The 22392-nt window shown below is 38.3% G+C and overlaps 3 protein-coding genes across 3 annotated transcripts; 2 read left to right on the top strand and 1 right to left on the bottom strand.

Annotated features, from left to right (window-relative positions):
- Positions 1–137: 137 nt before the first annotated feature.
- LOC111866013 lies at positions 138–8595 on the top strand. The gene is made up of 3 exons (XM_023854492.2): positions 138–339; positions 1521–1711; positions 5495–8595. The coding sequence occupies exons 1-3, from the start codon at positions 253–255 to the stop codon at positions 8574–8576; spliced, it is 3360 nt and encodes a 1119-aa protein (XP_023710260.1). The 5' UTR covers positions 138–252; the 3' UTR covers positions 8577–8595.
- On the top strand, positions 8581–11427 carry LOC111865995. Its single transcript, XM_033752065.1, has 2 exons — positions 8581–8858; positions 8955–11427. The coding sequence occupies exons 1-2, from the start codon at positions 8763–8765 to the stop codon at positions 10788–10790; spliced, it is 1932 nt and encodes a 643-aa protein (XP_033607956.1). The 5' UTR covers positions 8581–8762; the 3' UTR covers positions 10791–11427.
- A 1103-nt stretch (positions 11428–12530) lies between these two features.
- LOC111866016 (lanC-like protein 3) lies at positions 12531–21318 on the bottom strand. Its single transcript, XM_023854497.2, has 5 exons — positions 20730–21318; positions 18074–18358; positions 14684–14902; positions 13108–13224; positions 12531–12887 (listed from the first exon to the last, which is right to left on the bottom strand). The coding sequence occupies exons 1-5, from the start codon at positions 21199–21201 to the stop codon at positions 12640–12642; spliced, it is 1341 nt and encodes a 446-aa protein (XP_023710265.1). The 5' UTR covers positions 21202–21318; the 3' UTR covers positions 12531–12639.
- Between the last annotated feature and the right edge of the window lie 1074 nt (positions 21319–22392).

Raw genomic sequence — 22392 nt, 5'->3', positions numbered from 1 at the left:
AAGAATTATAATGGCTATATTGTAATAAAAATTTTCATAAAATTCACTTTTAGATTTAAAAGTGACAACTAAGAGAGAAATATGTTCCTTTGAAAGGAAGAGAAATGTTATAGGTTTCCTACCCTGGAGATCAGCTGTTGAGAATATAAGACTGTTGATTGAAGTGGAGGAAAATAATAACAATGTAGTAACTTGCAGGCTGAAAATTGTATTACATAATGAAAGACAGTGGATTATCAGACCGTAATTATAATGTCTAGAGAGCACGAACCCGAAGATGACATAGACATATACGGGGATATACCGAACTTTCCAAGTTTCGCAGATACCGTAAAAGAGGTTAGTATTGTACTTAACGCTCAAGCACCAAGCCGTTAAGACGTATGAAGGATTTCTCGGAATTAATTTTTTTTACATTACGGAACAGAATTTTGGCTGTCCACATTCCACTGTGTTTTTTTAATAACTAGTAAACCAAATGGGTTATTGTGGGATTTGAGATTCACACGGCGGTGGCCGTATAGATTATTGTCTTCTGAGATGTGACGCATTTATGGCCTACTAGTGAAACCAGAAGAAAGGCTTTTGAATTGACAGGTGGTAGTTTTGAGTAATGATGAACAGAACAGAAAAGTGATAACGGCGCTCTTGCCTTCTCACAGTTATGACTGCATTGCCCTTATTAAACATTATATAAAAGTACCACGGCTTGCACCCAAGGTTTAGTCATGAGAGTGATCATCTGGTGTAAGATCTATTGAAAGTATGACTATGTATGAAACTACTGAATTTGTTCTTGAAATATATATCCTTGTACATACGCGTGAGATTACAGAAGCCTGGGAAGTGAAAACGCACAATAAATTAGATCAGCCCATAACAAGGCCACTACCTACACAGGACAACACAAACACAGAATAAGCGCAGCAAACATCCATGCCTCAAGTAGGATTTGAACCCAGAGCCCCAGTGTTTGAGCAGGTGAAGGTGGTGTAGTATATTTAGTCTAGGCATACACTATTAGAATTAAGTTTACTGAACACTAATTGTGGGTAAGTGTACTCTTCTTAACGATATTTATTTCAAAATATTTATAGATGTGATTGGAGTAGAATATAAAGGATTCTCTTTTAGTACGGTCATTTTGTCAGAGCTGACAACTCAAACATTTTTTAACAAAATTAGAGTAGTTACAGATCTCAACTGACTTCTGAGACAGGCGCCCATGGGCTACAGCTGCTCACATACTTAATGTTTGAGTTAAGTGGTGACTTTGAAACTAATGCCTAAATAAGCTTATGATAAAAAAGAACAGTTTTACAAGGATAAAAAAATCAGATATTTCCACCACAGTATGCACGGATAAATTTAAATGTATAATTCAAATAAGAGGTTCAAAGCATTCTCAAGTAGTATTGAGGTGCTGTATAGTGGATTGGGTTCTTCTCTGAAATCTAGAACAATAATAATACATGCTACAGATATATTGCCATATATTTTGTTCTATGCTTTAATTTCAGCTTCAAGAAAGAAGGAAAGTACTTGAAGATGAAGTGGCACAATTGAAGGAGAAGTTGAAGGGAGTTACAGCTGAGAAAAATGAACTGGATTCCAAGAACAGATCCCTTGGTTTAAATATATCATGTCTCTATAAAACTGCAACTGCAGAGATTGGGCGGAAAGATAGACTGATAGCTGAACTTAGAAGAGAGTAAGAATTTCATATATGACACTAATTCTTGACTTTGTTATCTTTTCACTACATTTAAACCTAAACGGCACCTTATTCTGATTGATGGCAATAGTTGCTGGAACCCTGTAATCCATTGTATCAGGTAATTTTCTTAAAATGTGTCTTGCCTCAGCTCAGTAGCTGGAGTCAGTGCGTAATGTGTGTGCAGTTGTGGTGCAATGAACTACACAGTACTCCTCCATTTAAGATTTAGAAAGAGTTTCAGCTTTATTTTGTACACCGAAGCTTTTTTGGTGCCACAGAAAGCTTGATATTTTGTGTGTTCACAGCCTTAGAAATGATTAGCAAATTCCATCAAGTGGAACAGATTTAATTTGAGAATATAAAAGATTGCCCTTACATATTTCAACCACCACTGGCCTTCATAAGAAGGCAAAGCCAGCACTACAAAGAAATTCTTTACATATGTGATCAACACAGGCTGTCATAAAGGAATTTCTACCATTAGAAATTGAGGCTAGACTAAAATATTAATGTAATTAAAATAAATTACATTTGTTAGAAGTAATTAGTATCAGTTGAAATTAAGGAAGTATTGTTTTATGAGTATATGAACATAACAATAGCCCAATTCTTCTGCCGCTGGTTACGTAGAATAGCTGGCCATATGTCTGTCAGTGTGATATTGTTGTACGCATTCAGTGAAGTACATTCTGCACACTATATATACTAAATGTGCAACTACTGTTTTATTAAACCAGGGCAGTTTGTCTTTCCTTAATGGTCAACTACCCTGGCAGTATGATGTTGAATGACATATGTTCCATTATTATCTGCATGGGCTGTATCCATCTTAGCTTTAAGGTAAATAGTAAAGCTAACCCCGTGTATAATTAGGAAACATACCATGAAGATTTATGTGGAAGTGTGGGTATACCGGCATACATAACCTCAGCACTAGATAGATGTGTGGTCAGCTTAACCACCTTGCCCCTCTAGTCCCAGGGGAAGAGCCCCTGGTACCCACTGGATAGAAGGCTAGGTGGACCTCCAGACCAGTCCAGACATTGGAGAAAACTTCCTTGCCCTGCAAGGAATAAAATCCTGATTCCTCTGTCATTCAGTCTGTGGCCTCGTCACTGTGCTGACTGAGCTGCATTTGATAACTGGCACCAGGTAATGAAATTAATGTTTATAAATAATAAATTACTAAATCACATAAGAGTGAAACCTCATCTAATAATGTCACTGGGGAATAATGTACTCTTACTTAAGGTAAAGCTAAAGCTATCCCTGTAGCAGGCCATGAAGGCCCATAAGGTTGTGAGACGTTGAGGCTCCCACGTTTTCTCTACAGTCAGCTCACAGATGGCGATAAGATTTGTTAGCCTTATGTGCTGACCATCTTTTATTCCCCAGAAAGATTCCTGATGCTCATTTCTGTTAGAGGCTGAGAGACCCCAGGACCATAGTGTGGCTGGAAGGATTAGATAAATTGAAAATATAATCCACTTCATTGGGACTCAAATCCATGACCTTCTGGCTTGTAGCATAGTGTCTCAAATGCTACCACATGCCCTCAATGTACTGTTACATACCAAGAGAATGTGGTTGACATTTCATCAGAATACACGTTTTAAAACCAGAATTTGATGTTTACACTTAAAATTTTTCTTGTGTAGTTCTATGCAATAGTTATAGCAAGTTACTTTGAAGTTATGCTGTGATTCCATTTTGAAGCATACAGCCAACTAGCACAAAGATTACTTCCACAAAACTTACCTTAGCCACATTAGGCAACATCTGTCTTGCACGCACACACTCTGTGTGTGTGTGTGTGTGTGTGGGGGCGCGTGCAAATGTGTTACCTTCCCCGCTTTCTTTCTTTGTATTTATGTGCTGGCTTCCCTAGACCACTTGACTCCTATCAGGGTCATGTTACAGTAATAACTGAGGCAACCAGAAACTGCACACTTGAAGCCAGCCCACTGCTCGAAATCAACAACACAACTTCCACTGTCCACAAACTGTTTATTTATTCAGAAGTGAAATATTATAACTTCATTTGCAAGCATGGAGTAATATGGCTCTTTATTATTATAAAATTTTAATGATTCAGAGTGAAGGACTGATGAATTTAGAGAAATATAAGGAGTGCAGTCTAATGACGTCTGCCTCCAATCAATTCAAAATGCCAAGTTTTTGAAGACTGCTATCCTGCGGGAGCATCGCTTCGTCCCCCAAGAAGGATTTGAATCAATGGCTCTCGAAAAAGAATTCATTTCCTATTGGCTGATTTTAACTAGCCAAATTCATCATGCAGTCGGCACAAGCCAATCACATAAGAAACTTAGAGAATAAAACAGTTCCCAAGATACAGAACTCAGAACCCCACATGTGAGAGCAGTTATTTTCTTTAGTTTAGGGTCCAGCTACACCCTTCCAAAGACACGTTATGACAGCTACACATGTTAACTACAGACTTGCCCTCCCATGGTGACCTTGTCCCCTTCCGGCCATCCCAACTGCATGTAAACAAAACAAAACAAGGCAGTTGTCTTCTGTCCAGATGCAAAAAACAAGTCATAATGTGCAAATAAATTGGTCTTGCCAATAAACCAGTCATCCTTCTGAAAGATTAAAGAGGACCACAGCGTCCACGGAGAACTGTAGCAGGTTTGGACTGTCACATGCTCGCACATAAAGTTTCTGTTCTTCCTATTTTCTGGCCAAAATGTTTTTAGCATTTCTCATATATCTCTCTCTCTCACCACATTGCTACCCATCCCATCCCTTCATTTTATCATGATGATCCTCATCATACAGCTTTATGCAGTCTCTAGTTGTGTCTTGTCTTGTGCCTTAGTGGGGGGTGGAGTCCAACTGGGTCCACTCGGCAAGGCAGCCACTGATTGGCCTATTGTACCTGCCTGGGTGATTACTCATATGATGATGGAGAATTTGGTGGGATGAAGATTGGCAGGGGAAACCAAAGTACTCAGAGAAAACATGCTCCAGCGCCACTTTGTCCACCACAAATCCCACTTGACCAGACCCGGGATCGAACCTGGGCCACCACAGTGGGAAGCCAGCGACTGACTGCTTGAGCAATGGCGTGGCCTATCAGTCTCTAGTTACTTCCTCCTCTCAACATTCTGTGCTTAAAAACTCTGCGTTCTCCCATTAATCCTTGTGTTTTGAAATCCAAGCTAAGTGGGCTCGTCCTCATTTTGCGGATGGAGGAAATGAACTACAGATATGCAGAGCAGCTGCAGATATATTGACTAAGCAGTTGTGGACAGGCAACAATTGGTGGTCCTCAGCTTGGGAGTTGTGCATGGGGCTGAAACTTCTCTTCACAAAAAATAAGTTTGTTACAAAGGTCCTTGGACTTGGATGGAGTCTTTGGAGAAATGAGCTTTACCAAGGAAAATGGATATGACATTTGGTTCATGGAATGTACCAGGTCTATATGTGGCAGGTTTACTCATGACAGTTGCAAAAGAAATATCAATCCTGTAGTCCAGCGACAGTCAAATGCTGACTTTTACTGACCTACACAGCAACCACTGTGGGAACCTCAAATCCATCTTGCTCCTAATTCATTTTTTAATATAATTTTGATCTGTTACTATAATTTCCAAATGTTCAAACTTTGCCACTTATTCAGAGGATTTATTGAGGCTGAGAATGATGTAGCATTAGCTTCCCCAGAAAAGCATATCATGTATCATAGGAGGTACAACTGATACAGACATTGTGTAAATTGGTTCTACACTAACTTCTGTTCTTCTTTTTCAGAAAAGATAACATTATTTTTCGAAGAGTGAAGAATGTTACCACCACAGAAAGTGACCATAAATCAGAAAAACCTGGCAATCATCAGTACCATCAAGATACAAGTGAACAGACTGATCATCCTGCTGCAGAAATTGAGCAGAAGGAATCAGGTTATGCAGATGCCGACAACAGGATTTCACAGGAGTTAACATCCTACAAGGATCTTCCACCAGAAAGTACTTGCACAGTGTTCAGCAGAAGGCGACTGAACATCATTCCTGAGAACAAGTTAACCAGTTTAGAAAAGTCAAGAGAATATGCTAATCGGGAACCAGCAACTTCGTGCAGTTTAATTCCTGTCTCAGTTACTGAACCACATAAAGACATAAGTGAAAAAGTGCACCACAATTCTGCTTATTTAAGTAAAGATATTGACTCTGTTTCGCAAAATGAGGTAACTAGAAGCGTGAGCAACTCGGAAAATGGTAGTAAATTACCCAATACAAGAGATACACTTCATTCTGAAATCAAATCTGAGAGCGTGCATGTGAAAACAAAGAAACGCAATATTGATAGTTCCAAACATACCTCACATACACATACTGTGTCACCAGTTCCTGTATCTAGACACTTTCCGCAAAGGGATGAAGACAAATCATATTCAAAATATAAAGCAAAAATGTACTTGCAATCTGAGAACTACAGATCAAGAACACATTGCATAAAAGTTTCTTCATATCCCCACTTACATTCAGAACGATGGGAGTCATATAAGATACCAAGAAAAATATATGATACCAGTGTATCTTGTGCTCCTAGAAGCTTGGGATCAAGATCTAGATCTGTTTCCCAGTCCAGGATTGTACCACGATCTGTACAGACCATTGCAAGGGGAAGGTACAATGGCACAGAAACATCAGACAAGCACACAGATCGTGCATTAAAACTGGCTGACAGTGATCCATCTTTATACTACCTGAAAACACAATTACCAGAAGACACACAATTCGAAACTTCAAGGAATATCAGTTTTAAACCTCAAAATAAATCCATGCAGGACAGTGAACTAAATTCTATAACAGAAGCTTCAAATGCTGAATTAGAGTGTTCTTTAAAAATTCCAAAGACTGGCCCTGGAGCAAAGATGCAAATGTCACCTTGTGCAACTGGATTTACCGCTGTGTCAAACCTGTCTGAACACAATAGTTTCAAACGTTCAAGAAGAGCTAAAATTGTAAAACTGTCAAAATCTGAAACCAAGCCTATGGAAGTAACAGACTCTGATTTGGTTATAAACACAAACAGCAAATTATCCAGTGAACATAATCAAAGTGGAGGGACAAAGGGACCTCTTGAAAGTAAAGAGACAGAAGAATCTCACCCCCCAGGCTCTACGAGACAAGTACTGGAAGATATAACAGGGAAAGAAAAGAGTACAGAACATAAACAAAAGTACAGTGGTACAACAAAAGAACAACCCAGTTCAGGGTCAGTACATGAAAACATACTGAAAAAGAACACAGTTCCCAAAGATGAAAACAATGGCATTCAGAATGTGAATTCTGCTGTGCTCAAAGAAAAAAACAGAGCCGAAGAACCAAAAGAAGAAATAGGATCCGAAAATATTAAACTGGATAACAAAGAAAGTACTGATAAGCAACCTACCACGGAAAATAAAGTTAAGGAAACAAGTGGCAACCTAAGAATCAAATCTGATTGTCCAAATGTGAATGAAAGAAACAAAAATGTTAACATAAAAGACGCTGATCAGCAGTATGGTGGACATATTAAATTCATACCTGACAGGCCATTCGATACAAAGAGAAAGAGTTTGGGCTCATTTAGGCCACAATATATCTCGCAGAGATACAATGACCCGTCTTCCACGCAAATCACATTTAATAGTCACTGTAAACGACGAAGCCCTTCAGAACTTCTGAAAAAAGACAGAACAGGAAGGACAGTAAGTAATCACAATGAGAAGGCCAGAACTACACGATCAAGGAGCAGGAGTTTTGAAGATGGAACAGGCATATATAGAGAAACAAAAAGATATAAAATGACAGACAGTGCTGATGGAACAGGTGTAAGATATGAAGACAGTTCTGGATCAGGAAATAAAAGCATAATCTCAAGGGATGAAAATAAGAAGTCACACAGTTCTCAGAACTACAAGGCAGAGAAAGGAAAGCATGATGTGGAAACTGATAGCCTGAAACAGAACAAGACAAGTTTCCAAGGAGAAGATTCCAGTAGAAACATTCAGAACATATGCTTGTTAAACACTAACACAAGTAACAGTGTTATAAACTCGAGACTACATGATGACTGTAGTGGTCAAATGAAACCGGTGAGAAGAATGAACAGTTCTATAGTGACTACCACAAACGATAAAGAGGGAAAGGAAAAGAATTCAGCTGAAGTAGAACAGACAGAACAGATAACTACAAAAGAAAGTGGAAAAGACGAAGGACACAATAAAATCTTTCAGAAGGAAAACTTGTTAGAATGTAGCGCAGAAGACAATTCAATGGATGGTTACTCTTCACTGGAAGATATGGAAGATATCCCACCAGACAGAGTAACTAAAACACAAAAATCTGTCTGTATGGAATGGCAGCAGCATGGATCATCCAAACCGCCTGTTACTGAACCATCAGCCTGTGGTGAAATAATTAAAACTTGTGCCCCAGAAAATAGTTTGTATTCTCTTTCTACAAGTTCATCAGCTGGGAATGTAGAATTAAGAGACAGAAACTGTGAGGCAGGTGCAGATGTATCAGCTGACAGTCATGATGAAATGTGCATAAAGAAAATAAATAATGGACTCTCCAAGAATGGAAGGAAGAAATCAAGCAATTCTCATAATGCTGAAGTGTCTGGGAAAAACAATGTAATAAATGTTGCTAAAAACCAAGGAAAGAAAATCAGTAACAGAAAAAAAGCTAAATCAGGCAGACATGTAAACAGGAGCTTGCCTGATACTAATAAAGAAGACAGTATTGTGAAATCAAAAATAAACAGTTGTTTCAGAAATCCGATAGGATCTACAGCAAAAGGAATGGAGGATGTCATTAAAATTGCAGTAAAGGAAGTGAAGTAAAGATCTGAATGTAAAGACTCAGAAGACAGATCAGTCAAACAACTCCCTGTGGAACAAGCACTACCCGATAACACAGCCAACAGTGAAAATAAAATAAATGGGGGAACAGAATTCAGAAATAGCACTGCAGAACAGTGTAAAAATTCAACAAGTACTGAAGAAAAAACAAAGAAAACAGAACACAACATGGATAAACATGGAACAGAATTCAGAAATAACACTGCAGAACAGAGTAAAAATTCAACAAGTACTGAAGAAAAAACAAAGAAAACAGAACACAACATGGATAAACATGGAACAGAATTCAGAAATAACACTGCAGAACAGAGTAAAAATTCAACAAGTACTGAAGAAAAAACAAAGAAAACAGAACACAACAAGGATAAAAAGAAGTCAAACAGTTCTCAGAATTATAAAAAGAATAACATTAAAACAGGTGAACATTATGAAACTGAAGTGGGTAAATCACAAGAAAGTAAGGCAAATGTGAAACTGGGAAGTTGCACTAAAAATATTCAACAGATGTATTTACTGAAGAAACACGAAGAAGTGAAAGATTCTGTGTCCAGGATAATGAATGAAAATGTATCCGGTGTAATAAGTGGAAAACATAATGCTGGCATTAAAGAACCAGAGCATGGATCATCCTCACAACGAATTACTGAAAAAGCAATCTCTGATAAAGGAAATAAAACTAGAACGGCAAAGAGGATGGTTACACACTCAAGAAGCAGACCCATCGAGGAAGAGGAGAGGGTGCTTCAGGATTCCACAACGTATGAAACATCAGACATTTCAGAAAGAGAAACAAATAAGTATTGTGAAAAGACTGAGAAGATGCCAAACTTGCAGAAATATGAGGACAGGGGACAGAATAGAGTATATGGAACTGAAATGGCAGATGTTGTAATGGACAATATGGAAGGAAGGAAAACGGAGACAAAAGAAAAATCTAGTTACAAAGAATCAAATCATGAATTGTTTAAAGAGTCTGTTATTGATTCCTCGGTATCTGATGAAGTAAAGAAAACTAGAAATGAAAGGGGCCACAGAACTAAATCAAGAAACAAGCGTATTAAAGGGCAAGAAATAATGCCTACAGTTCCTCAGAAGAATGAAGTGTCTGATACTCTCGATCACAGAGGTACAAAACGTAAAGTTTCTGATAATGAAGATAAAAAGAATGTATCAGACAGCTGTCAGAATAATGAGGAAAACAAAAAGTCTGGATTTCAGCTTTCACAAACAGATGGGAATATTGCAAAGGGAAGTGAAATGAGAAGGGTATATGGAAATTATTCTGAAGCTGTGCCACAAGGGAGTGTGTCTGATAAAAATACAGAAGATGGAGTTGTGAAGTCGAAACTGTTTCATGAAAGCATAAGTGATATAAAACCTGCAGTAGATGAAGTGAAGGATACTATACCAAGTGCTGTAAATAAAAAATCTTACTGCTCAGAATTCAAACAAGGATCATTTGACAATCATGCTACCAAATTATCATTAGCCTCTAATGAAAATAAGAAAAATAGAACCAGAAGATTGAGGAGCAAAAGTTGTCAGGATGGGAGTCAACTAATTACGAAGCCACAAAAACGTAAAATGACGGACAGTATTGACGAAACAAGTGTAATATGTAAAACAGATGGTGTGGAATCAGAGGAAAGGAAGAAAAGTAAGAGTTCAAAGGATAAAAACAAGCAGCTGAGCATTTCTCAGAAGGATAAGGAAATTGTGGGAAAGAAAGATTTTGAAGTGGAAGCTGCACAAATAGAAGCAGATATTATATACAGTACAACAACCAGAAAAGAGGAAGAGATCACTAAAATTGTCCAGAAAATTGGCTTGCTGGAAACTAATAATGTACATGGCATTACACAGCCTGAAATACGGAACTGCAGCAAAGGTAAAATTGAATCTGTGAAAGGAAGGACAGATGTCAAACTAAATGAAGCCGTGTGCAAAGAGAAGGAAAATGGAAAATACAAAGATCCTATTACTGAAATGTCAATGTTGCACAGAGTTATTCAAAAGGGTGTTGTAGAAATCATTCCTAAGTCTGTTTCTAGAGATAATTCTGTTGAATTATCTGCTGAGTCCAGTATGGTGTCCACAGTTATTAACCTAAAATTTCGTGCTAGAAGATCTATGCAACATAAACTTGAAGATAGTAAAGCTGTATTATCAGTGAACATTACTCCACCTAAAGATTAAATAACAGATTTAATTGCAGAACATCTAGGTGCAAGTGCATTAAGGATTAATAGTGTTTCTAAAACCCAAAAGTTAGTTCAAGACCGGACAGCAGAAAGAATGTAAAAGTATTATATAGTGATTGTAAGAACACAAAGTGTAAAGGCAGAAATTCCAAGTGATAATGAAAATGATATATTTTGTAGTGTGTGTGTGTGTGATAATGCAACAGCAGGTCACGAATCATAGAAGAAGAATAGGACTAAACACTTACATGAATCTTCTCAGGTGGAGATTACACGTGGAGATGAAAGCAAGACATTTAGAATACAGAAATAAATATGTAAATGTACATGCTAATAATTCTCAAGAATGTGATGACTCTAGCAAAGTGTGGGACTTTGAAAAAATAGAAGCAGCAGCAGCTCATAAGATTCTGATCAGAATTCAGATCAGTAATGGTGTCCAAAGAGGGGATAAACTAAAAAGTGAAATAAAATTAAATCACAACATAACAAACATAATATAAGTCACACTAAACAAGAAATTAATAAATCTGGTGACTTATAACAAAAAATGTATATAGTGAAACCTCCATTCAGGGACCAAAATTTTTGTATTTACAATGTTTTTGTATCCTCTGTTATAACAAAGGATTTTTCTTCACTTTCTTTATGCTTGTTATTTAGCAATGCTCTCAATATCAAGGCTATACAATGTAGGTCATAGGATGATTAAAATGAATGTGCAGCAGTTCGTGGAATGAGAATTAACAAGGGAAATCGATAGTACGTGCCACTCTGTCCACTGCAAATATGACATGACCTGAGTTGGAACAGAACTCGGGCCGCCACAGTATAAAGCCAGGGGCTTCTCTTGTGAAGATATGTATTATATATTCAGTGTTTCATTACATTCACTGCAAGATATTTGAATGCTAGTACAGTACTATAAACAAAGCAGCAAGCTCAGGTGTTTCTGATTGAAAGAGAAACATTTCTTATTGAATACAATGAAAGCCCTGCTTGAAAACAGGAAACAGCCTATATTGTTGGAATGTGTTTACTGAGTGATTGCATAGCACCGTTCGCAGCAGGGCCACGCCACAGCTCAAGCATTTAGTGGCCCAGGTTCGATCCTGGGTCTAGTCAAGTGGGATTTGTGGTGGACAAAGTGGCGCTGGGGCAGGTTTTCTCGGAGTACTTCGCTTTCCCCTGCCAATCTTCATTCCACCAACTGCTCCACAATCACCCTCACCTATCATCTGGGGATGGTACAAGTAGTACAAGGGCCTTAGTCCCACCCCACGGGGCATGGACTCCGTAGAAAGCTAGTTACATGGTAGGTATCAATGTTGCATGATGTTACAGCCCAGTGTGGAGGGGTGTTTACTGAGCACTGCATAGCAACGGGCTGGGTGGGGGTATGTGATGTCACTCATGCAAATACAGAGGTCACGTGACCCCTACTTCCTGATGCGCAATTCAAGTGTTCACAGAGCTGTTGCCTAGTAACATCCTGATACAATCCACAACTCTCCCATTGTGTGCATGCCCCAAGGCCTCTGTGGCTCAGCTGTTCCTACATAGAGCAAATATGCCACACTATCAATGACAGTTTATTTTTGAAGCTTGCAAAGAGGATTGTTTAGTACAGTCTTCGTGTTCGCAATGTGAATTTAAACACAAGATAAAAGCAGCTGCAAATTATTTTGAAAACTTCATTACTAATCTACTCTTGTTGAAAATGATTACACACTGATTAAATATCTGAAGTGCATTTATTAGTAACATCATATTATTTTCATGAACTGCTGATAATATTAAACAGAATAATATTTTCAGACTGATGTGGTTGCAGAAATGAGCATTTAAAACACATCGAAGAACGGAAAAGCAGCCTGATCAGGCTTCAGCAGGTCAACGAGATAACACACAGTACCTGCCAGACCTTCATACAAACTGTATGGGGAGTCAGGCTTTCTTGCTTCCTGTGAGAACTCAGGACTAAAAATAAAGTCTGCAAAAGCATGGGCGCGATGGAGGTATTTCTCATCGCCTGTTAGGCGATACAGCAGAAGAAACACATACCCACTCCCTGCGACTCCGTGACATATTCCTGGAAGAAAGAAACTCTCTGTACGATCTTATTCGAATGAAAAACATACTTATAATGATGGAATGGATTTTACACTATTTTATATTCATAATACACAAATATTCAAAATGCAAATTATTATTTTTGTATTAGCAGTTTAGAATCCTTGTGTTCCTTTGCCAGAATGTTAGTTTATTAGTTACTTAATTTGACATTTAACATAAAATTGAATTCACCTTACCAGGCCCTTTCTTTAGGAGTCCTTTTATCCATACAAGATCTCCACACTTAATACACGATCTTAAATATTTGTCTTCTTTCCAGTAAAGATATGCCTTAGCCATTAAGTACACCACGCCTGCCAAAATGTACACATACATGTAGACATTACTACATTTGTATTTCAATGATAACATGCATGCAGAATGCCTAAATGGACCACAGATCCCCACAGTTCAGTCTTACATAATTCTCATGCCAATATTACTTAGATCAAACAACCTACTTCATGCTGTAGGAGACAGGCCCCTTTCCCATAGACTTCACTCACCAAGATAAATTCCAATACAGAGCAAGTTTGATCACCTAAACCAATTAAAGGACTGGCATGTTCACACTAGTGAACTGTTCAGATTCTGCATTTCAACTAAAAGATTAAAATTTTTTATTAAAATGATTTAGTCAAAAGATTTGTGGGTACATTATGTATATGAACAATGACCAGAACATGCCAGGATCAGGGCAAGCAGTCACCCCTGAGAGAGGCAGAGCCATTAGTACATAAATCATGTTTCACAAGAATTCATATTTACTGCAAAGAAGTAAAATACTTGGACTAAATTTGTAATTTTTGGGGGTGCCTCTTTTTTTTTTTTTGTTGGAGAGAAGGGCAAGACCGTAAGTGAGTTGGAATTAACATGGATGCAGATTCAGGTTCACTATAATATTATGCCCCAGAGTCTGTCCTGCGCTATCAAATGGATACATTCATCATGTTCATGAACCATAAATTTCTGAAACACGTTCTAGTAACAGTTAATGAAATCGAAGTCAATTTAATCTCTGTCAGACATGTGTTACTGTATGATGACATTTCCCCTTCCTCATACAACAGTTACAGTTTATGACTGAGAGCAAGAGTGAATTTCTGTTTAAACATTTGATATTTCTACACTTCTGTGACAGCACACACCAACCTGGCAAAAATGATAAAAATATGACCAACTGCGAAAATCAGGACTCATTTCAGTAAGTTCTATGAGGCAAATATCAAATTTTACAATCCACAATGAACATTTCACTGTGGACAAAGTTATTGTTCATTTCAGAAGAAGTTACTTTCTAACAGTATACACCTAACACAATTATTTTGGCATAATGATGTACAAGCTGTGACTCTGTTGATTACATCTGTGATACTGTGACACGTAAAACCGTTGCTGGCCAATAACTCGGTAAACACATTCCCGCAGCCATGAATACACGGGCAACAATCGCATAACTTTCACTGCTACGCAATGCACTGTAAATACAACACAGGAAGAGGTGTTTCCTATGTGGTTCACATATATCCATTGCTGGGCAACAGATGTGTCTTCTGTGGGTCCGCCTCAAGACTGTGTAAGTGGTATAGAACCAAATAAAATCAGAATGAGAATGGGATGAGTCCTCAGCAGTCAAGGACAAAGGGCTCGGCTGATGATTGCTTGTGAGTTATTGTAAATGATAGTAGAAGAAGTTAAATCCAATCCAAAACCCATTATTATTAGTCACAGAGCCATAAACACATGACAAAAAGAAAGTAAAATCCAAATTACCAGGAGCTCCATGGCACCAATGTACCAGTTCATCAGTCTCTGGCCGTGCTCTGTTCCCAATCTCATCAGTTGCACATGGGAAATTGCCAGATCGACTCTGGAGACCCAAAAGATAATCAACACTTGCTTTCACATCCTGTTCAGCTCTTGAATCAGAGTGAAGGTACGCAGGAAAAGACAGGAGCATCTGCAGGATAGCACACAGACCATGGGCTGCACCTGAGGTGTAATATGAACATGCTGTTAATACATTTTTATCGTGTTATGCAAGGATCTGTGGATATGAAAATTTAGATTGTGGTATTCTGGGTTATAACACCATGTGGTCTCATGTGTGTTACAGAGGAACCTGCTGCCTCTTTTTCCAAATGTCTGAAGATGAAGACAACACATTCCTCTGGAATGTTGGTCACTATGAGATGACATGCTGTCATAAACAAGAAACACCATGATCTAAACACCTCTGTCATGTCATACTTTATGAGAACAAACAGGAAAGACAGAATGTCAGAATTATAGAAATCCAGTATTGATTCAATGTGCTACCAACTGAAAAGTAGAAGAAGGGACAGTAAAAAAGGAAACAGATAAACTGGGTATGGGGAATATTTGAGGTTAAGGAAGGAAAGTGATGAAAGGCATGGGAACTGCAAGTAAATTGGTGTCAATATGAAAAGGCAAAATATGGTAGTAAATGTGACAGAGATGACTTTGAAATGAAACTGGCAAAGAGTATATAGAAATATGTTGAAGGGATGAAAGGAAAACTAAAATGTAGTGGAAGGCAGGAGTTGGAGGCTGAAAGGGATTCAGATGGTTAAAGATTTGTACTTTAGTCAGGAAAGACAAAGCATTATCTTGAAATGAGATGAAATAAATATGTCAGGAACAAATTCCTGTTACAACATTTTGGAACTGGATCCAGGAATAGGAATATAAATGATTGTTTGATGCAGGAATGAAGAGAAGTGGAATAAGATTGGTTCATATGCTGGTAGGTACAAATAAAAATTGGAGAGATCACTAAAAGAAATGTGAGGCGCTCTACAGCAACAACATAAGCTGCAAAGCTAATCCAACTAATAATAAACACAGATTAGGAAAATGAAAGAAGGAAGGGTGACTGATAGCTACAATATAGATTAATAATCTCATGCTGTATATCATTATACCACAGTTTAAAGTAAATGTCTCGACTAGTATATTAATTTAAGGCTGTAAAGAGACTGGAAACAGGGGGGAAAAGCAGACGCTGTAAGTGGAGTTACAGATAAGGTAAACAGAATGTGACAAATGTAGGTGTGGGTATTACAGATGAGCCCAGGGGACTCTTATCATTTGTAATGTATAGAGAACAGGTTCAATAAAGTCATTCATTCACAGTTTGAGTTAACAGCAAAAAAACCGTCAATCATTACATTATAGGTTATTTTCTGTAAGTCATATGAGTATTTTTAGCAATTTTCTTTATTTTCCAAAGTGGACTCATAATACCATGTCCGCATATGTGCCCCAATGAACTTCAGTATAGGGAAATAATGAATTAAAATCGTTCATAACATGGCAATGGTGGCCTGATTTTAACTGGCAAATTTAAATTAATACTGATATTAGTATACAAACGCATGTACCTTTGAAATTATTTCTGCTAAAATATTCTGGAAAAAAATATTTGAAAGAAAGTAGCTTGCCAAATTTTGTGGTATTAAAATCTTCACTTCTTATTTTAAGAGCACATATAACACTGTACATGGGTCTGCAGCTGGTCAATGATTAATGTATTAAGTTTCAAGGCATGTAATCTATCTGGCTTCTAGGCTTCATTTAGGAGCCAGGATAGTGTAGTCACTACAGCAACTGGCGACAGGCTGGACAACCAAGGGACAACGAAGTTCGAGTCCCAGTAAGGTCAAGAATTTTCTCTTCTTCGCGTCGTCCAGAGCAGCTCTGGGGCCCACCCATCCTCCTATTCAATGGGTACCGGGGGGCTCTTTCCCTGGGGATAAAATGGCCATTCCATGAAGCTGACAACTAACCTCCATCTAGTGCCAAGGTCAAGAAAATGTGAATCTATACATCCACTCCCCCATACGTCTTCACAGCATAGAGGGACAACTTTACCTTTACCTAGGCTTGACCTTCTTGTTGGGGATGAATTCAATAATGGGACTCCCTAACACTCATTTCCGATACGTCTGAACTAGAGTGAAATGTTTGAAGCTGCATTTTGTTACAAAAGGATGACACAATGATGAAGCCATGTGATACAGTTAAGAGCCATCAGGTGATTCTTTGGTCCATTTCATGTTCTCTAAGTGAATAAGTATTACCCATTGCTGGTTTATAGACATTCATCCTGTTTTCCTTTCTAAACCACTGCTGTCAAGTTACCTTTCACTCTAGCAAGCATGTCACGTCATTCTCATTTTACTGTCCTACTGTCAAACCCCCATTTCCCTTTACAGTTCTGTTTGCGAATTCTGTGACAGCTGACAACTCGTGTGTTCAAGACTGAAACTGTCCATGCAAAGTTTGCAGGTTTTCTTCTAGCCACCAATGTCTCAACATTTGCGCCATTATTACAAAGAGAAATTATATTTTGTTGACAGTAATAGTAGATGTTACTCTTGCCTGCTAGCATAGCAAGACTGTGCAGGTCAGTGTTTGTGTTAAAAAATTTCTGATGGCAGTCTACAACCACTCACTCGCATGCCAGAACTGGCAGTGGCCTGGATATTTTGTAGTGAAAAATAAATCATCTAGAATAAAATGGGTAATTTTAAAATGCACCTCACAAAACTGATATCAGGAAAGTGGAAATGAATATNTCCCCGCCATTACCGCGGATAATCGAGAGTCTACTGTATTTCGCTTAAGTAAGTGAAAATCAATGAACAAAGATATTTTAAGTAGTTACTGTAGGATTCTGACGATGGTGTATAACACACTGATATATTGGGTTTTTGGACTTTATCCATCCTCCTGGTTTTTAAGATAACTAATAAAAACACGACGTTTCGGAAACTGGATCTGTTTCCTTCCTCAGGTGAAGGAAAACACCTATTCTGTTGGGTCTGTTAGAAAGAGCTAGCCTCCATCACTGGTTATCACTAGTTATCTTAAAAAACCAGGACGATGGATAAAGTCCAAAAACCCAATATATCAAAGATATTTTAATACTAATAGTAACTGATCAACTCTGTTGTAAACATAAATTGTCTTTTCAACACCAAGCCTTTTTCAAAACTGAATCAGAAACAACTTACTTACAGTAGAGAGGAAAAAAATGGCTGCAAACTAGATCCTTTTCCTAAATACAGCCCTGCATATAGTCTACAGAACACCCATCTGCATTCCGAAATGCTGTGTAGAAGTGAAACACTCACTAACCAAGATACTCCACATCATAATAAGAAAACATCAAAGGGCATGGACTTCTGTAGCGTTGAGCCTTGTTTCGTCCTGATTGCACAATACAGCTGCAGATTTCATTAACATCCTTTGCTGGGAACATTCCTTTTCCAAAAACTTTTTCCAGCCACAAGACACCACACAGATATCCTGCTCGACCAACAAATAACTCATCACCACCACAATGAAGAAAGTTGAGAGGTTTACAATTTGCAGCTGAATCAATATAGGCTTTGAAATAATGATCAGCATTGCCTTTATCACCTGGAATAAAAATAACTCAGGTGACATAACATAGTTTGTGTGTGTGTGTGTGTGTGTGTGTGTGAATCCTTTCATTACAATCAGGATCCATTAAGTTTTTCGAAACAGAAGTCTTAATTACTCTACTACCACAGTGGTGCTTCTACAACAACAGAGCCTCAAATGTGACACAGTAAAACATGGTCACAAGTCCCAAGGGACTCAGACCTGAGAAAGACTGCACTGGCAACGGCCAGCAGCATATACAGAAGATAGACCCGTCCTCTCGTCAGAGAGGGCGCCCCACAAAAACAAACCTGTAACTGCCAAACAGTAATAAATATTTGGTCATAAGCCCCTCATGGGGCTCAACACCAAGACTTACTGACTGACTGACTGACTGACTGACTGACCGCATCAGTCACAATATGACTTTCACTTTGACTAGGAGTGAGGACTTTTTTTTAATTGTGTTCATTTTCTACGCCTTATTCCGCCTGAGGTTACAGTATTCTCGCAGGGGTAAATATGCAATACATACATTTTTCTTTCACACTCATGACAAGTATAAACTGAAATGAAATTCTAATATGTAGAGGGACATCTGTCAGTGCAGGAATGTGTAGCTGTCTATGCATCAATTTATTTAACACTCCGAAACAGCAGTCATAGGCTTGACCGCTGCCAAGTTTAAGCCTCTTATATTTCCTACGTCGGGCGACAAAAAGGGAAATCTCAAATCTGAGAGAGTAAAATATGGTCACGAGTACCAAGAGACTCGAACCCGCGAAAGACTGGGTTAACTTGTGAACTGGAGACTCTGTGTGTGTTATAGTGCAGTGGGATTGGGAGCGTGTAATTTTGTGAGACTTTTACATTTCCTATGTTATAAATCCGTTGCCTGGTAGCGGATAGTGAAGACTAGTGGAAATTGACTGAGAAGATTAGTGTGAAACGATTTATATTGTATAAATTGTCAATGAATAATCCGTCGAGTGTAACAATGTTTTTAGGTCACTTATTTATTTCACTCGCCTTACATGTTTCGGTTCAAAAGAAACCATCATCAGAGGCACGTTACAAACACATGAAACCACTGGCGTTGTATAATGTACACAGTATGTATGCTGCGTGAACTGCTACAGATGTCGGAGTGTAAAAGCACAACACTTTCTAGTAACGTTGAATGCACGTACAACTCTTGCATTCCATCCGAAGAATGCCCTCAAATTGAGCCGTCAATGTTAAAATGTTTAAAAGCTTAAAACATTTGAAATAAAATGTTTGGCTCCTTCTTGTTGATTCGTCCCGGTGATGGGAATCGTCAGCTTGAGGTTGTGTATGCTTGGTCGGATGTATCTTACGCGTTGTGTGTTGTGTACTGCGTAAGATACATCCGACCAAGCATACACAACCTCAAGCTGACGATTCCCATCACCGGGACGAATCAACAAGAAGGAGCCAAACATTTTATTTCAAATGTTTTAAGCTTTTAAACATTTTAACATTGACGGCTCAATTTGAGGGCATTCTTCGGATGGAATGCAAGAGTTGTACGTGCATTCAACGTTACTAGAAAGTGTTGTGCTTTTACACTCCGACATCTGTAGCAGTTCACGCAGCTTACATACTGTGTACACTATACAACGCCAGTGGTTTCATGTGTTTGTAACGTGCCTCTGATGATGGTTTCTTTTGAACCGAAACATGTAAGGCGAGTGAAATAAATAAGTGACCTAAAAACATTGTTACACTCGACGGATTATTCATTGACAATTTGTGATTGATAGTGTAACGGACCAAATATGAAACAATTCAAATTATATTGTATAAATCATCAAGAGTGTAATAATCATTTGTAGTTGCGACCTGCAAGTCGTTAATAAATTCGATTACCAATCAAAACCTGCGTCTCAGTCACCCAAACACATGACAATATATTACTGTGTCTGGGATATCAGTGTGTGCTGACCCTAACCTAATGATAAAATAAAACACAATTTATTGTTAAACATTTTGAATTTTAAATGATTTCAAAGTATGAAGAATTCATAACTGTAGGCCTTCTGCAAATAAAAACTATTGACGATACCCATAAGTTCATAACAGCACCCAACTTGTATCAATCAGTTTGAGGTTCAGATTAGTACCCAGTCTTTAGAACTTATTTTATGCATGCTCAGTCACAATACTGTCTAATTATTATGACTTTAGCACAGGGTAGTCTTAATGCCTGGTATGGTCAGAATGATTTGGATAGTGTCTACTTCTCTCTCTCCTAGAATATGTTTGATTTTAATAAACCTTACAAATTTTTGGAACTATCTGGGTCATTACAGTTCTACAGATGTTCCTCCTTGCTTAGATGAAATTGTTGGTAATCAATACATACCTACAGCATGGTACAGAGCTGTTGCAACTGCATAAATGCCTGCATTTCCAAGTAAAAAGGCAGATTTTTTAGATTTGTCGGTATTATGACGTTGTGCATATGCCAGTGCTGGTTCAATATACTCTAAACCTTTTCTTAAAAGGTTAGATTTTTCTTCAACAAACGTTGGTGACAGGCTCATCTGATAAAACATGTAACCTATTCCTGCAATACCAACATATAACCCACCGTCCGCAGCTTTAACAGATGGTTTCTGTCTGTCTGTGATAACATTTACGGTGTCATGGATCTTCGATTTCCAATTTCGCTCAGTAAATCGATTACTATGTACTTCATAATCTGGCAAAGTGTTAACAAAATACCTTTTCGGCATACTCATTGAAGAAGACTTTTGAATTTTACGAACTTGTAAATTCTGCACTTTGCTTACAACTGCTGAGAACAATAAACTTACGTTCCTCAAATTTAACATGCACTTCTTAAAATCACATCTTAAGCATTATAGGACTTCACTTCACATAACGAATAATCGCTATCGTTACCGGCCATTAGGAACGCCTCCACTGTCCACATCGTCCACATACGCCTACCACCATGGTTCTCTATACGGTACGGTACTGTACATGCTACGGATACTATTGTATAGCATACACGGGTTCTGTACCGTGGATCGTCCTACGGATTTTCAAAATCCAATTGCTCCTTTATTTATTCAACTTGCTCGAACAGAATAGGCGATGGATCTGAGTGGACGTGGTTATTAGAATTTTATTGTAATTAATCTCCATACGGCTAGAAAATGAGTAGAAGAGCTCAGTAGATGTAGTGACAGGCTCCGAGGTTCAACTCCTGGCAGGGACAAGTGTTCTCTTCTCCACAACGTCCAGACCTTCTCTGGGGCCCAACTAATCTATCTAATTGGTACCGGGGGCTCCTTCCCCGGGGTAAAGCGGCCGGGACGTGGTGCTGACCACGCACTTCCGTCTAGTGGCGAGATCAAGAATGGTGGAGTTATAACTTCACTCCCCCATACGTCTTCATGGCGCGGTACTTAATTCATGCAGCACAGGAGCAAATTTTTACATTTTTTGACGGTTAGAATAGCGCAACATCATATTAATCACAAGACGTGATAACTAAGAGAAGAATATTGCATACACTATTTTCCCGGGGGACTATATTTATCTTGCATGTTCATAAATTGCTCCTGTTTCCGCAATTGGGGACTGCCGAAATGCAGGAACACAACTGCATGGACTATATGTATTGAACTGCGCGAGACGTCACTCTTCACGCGCTTTTGAAATAGACAAATGAGAAATTTTACAACTTGTATTATCGGTGTGAAACGTCTTTTCGTATTCTCGACGGTAACTCAGATTCAAAAATTTCTGGTGACTTATTCACAGATATTTAATATATCGGGAGAAAATTATTCCAATAGCGGGCTTTACAAAAGAGCGTACTGGAATAACAGAACATTAATTCGAGACCTACTAAGTTATTAATTCTGTTTGAATAATGAGCATTTCCACAACTGTGGAAACTTTCCAGTATTGTGCCTATTTAAAAAATAGGGAAATAAATCTTACTGTGGCAATTATCGAGGAATATAAACTACACATAACATTTTGTCCAGCATTCTTCTCCGAAGGTTAACTCC

Source organism: Cryptotermes secundus, unplaced genomic scaffold, assembly GCF_002891405.2.
Source record: "Cryptotermes secundus unplaced genomic scaffold, Csec_1.0 scaffold72, whole genome shotgun sequence".
NCBI classification, from domain to species: Eukaryota; Metazoa; Arthropoda; class Insecta; order Blattodea; family Kalotermitidae; genus Cryptotermes; species Cryptotermes secundus.
This window is presented reverse-complemented; position numbering and strand designations above follow the sequence as displayed.

Bases quoted from the DNA above. Each gene is read 5' to 3' on its own strand.
- LOC111866013 (XM_023854492.2), top strand. From the start codon at position 253: ATGTCTAGAGAGCACGAACCCGAAGATGACATAGACATATACGGGGAT. The intron at 340-1,520 runs GTTAGTATTGTA...CTTTAATTTCAG, and splicing joins TCGCAGATACCGTAAAAGAG to CTTCAAGAAAGAAGGAAAGT. The intron at 1,712-5,494 runs GTAAGAATTTCA...CTTCTTTTTCAG, and splicing joins ATAGCTGAACTTAGAAGAGA to AAAAGATAACATTATTTTTC.
- LOC111865995 (XM_033752065.1), top strand. From the start codon at position 8,763: ATGGATAAACATGGAACAGAATTCAGAAATAACACTGCAGAACAGAGT. The intron at 8,859-8,954 runs ATGGATAAACAT...ACAGAACACAAC, and splicing joins CAAAGAAAACAGAACACAAC to AAGGATAAAAAGAAGTCAAA.
- LOC111866016 (XM_023854497.2), bottom strand. From the start codon at position 21,201: ATGTTAAATTTGAGGAACGTAAGTTTATTGTTCTCAGCAGTTGTAAGC. The intron at 13,225-14,683 runs GTAATTTGGATT...ACATTTTGGCAG, and splicing joins TTGGTGCCATGGAGCTCCTG to GCGTGGTGTACTTAATGGCT. The intron at 12,888-13,107 runs GTAAGGTGAATT...TCTTTCTTCCAG, and splicing joins ACTCCTAAAGAAAGGGCCTG to GAATATGTCACGGAGTCGCA.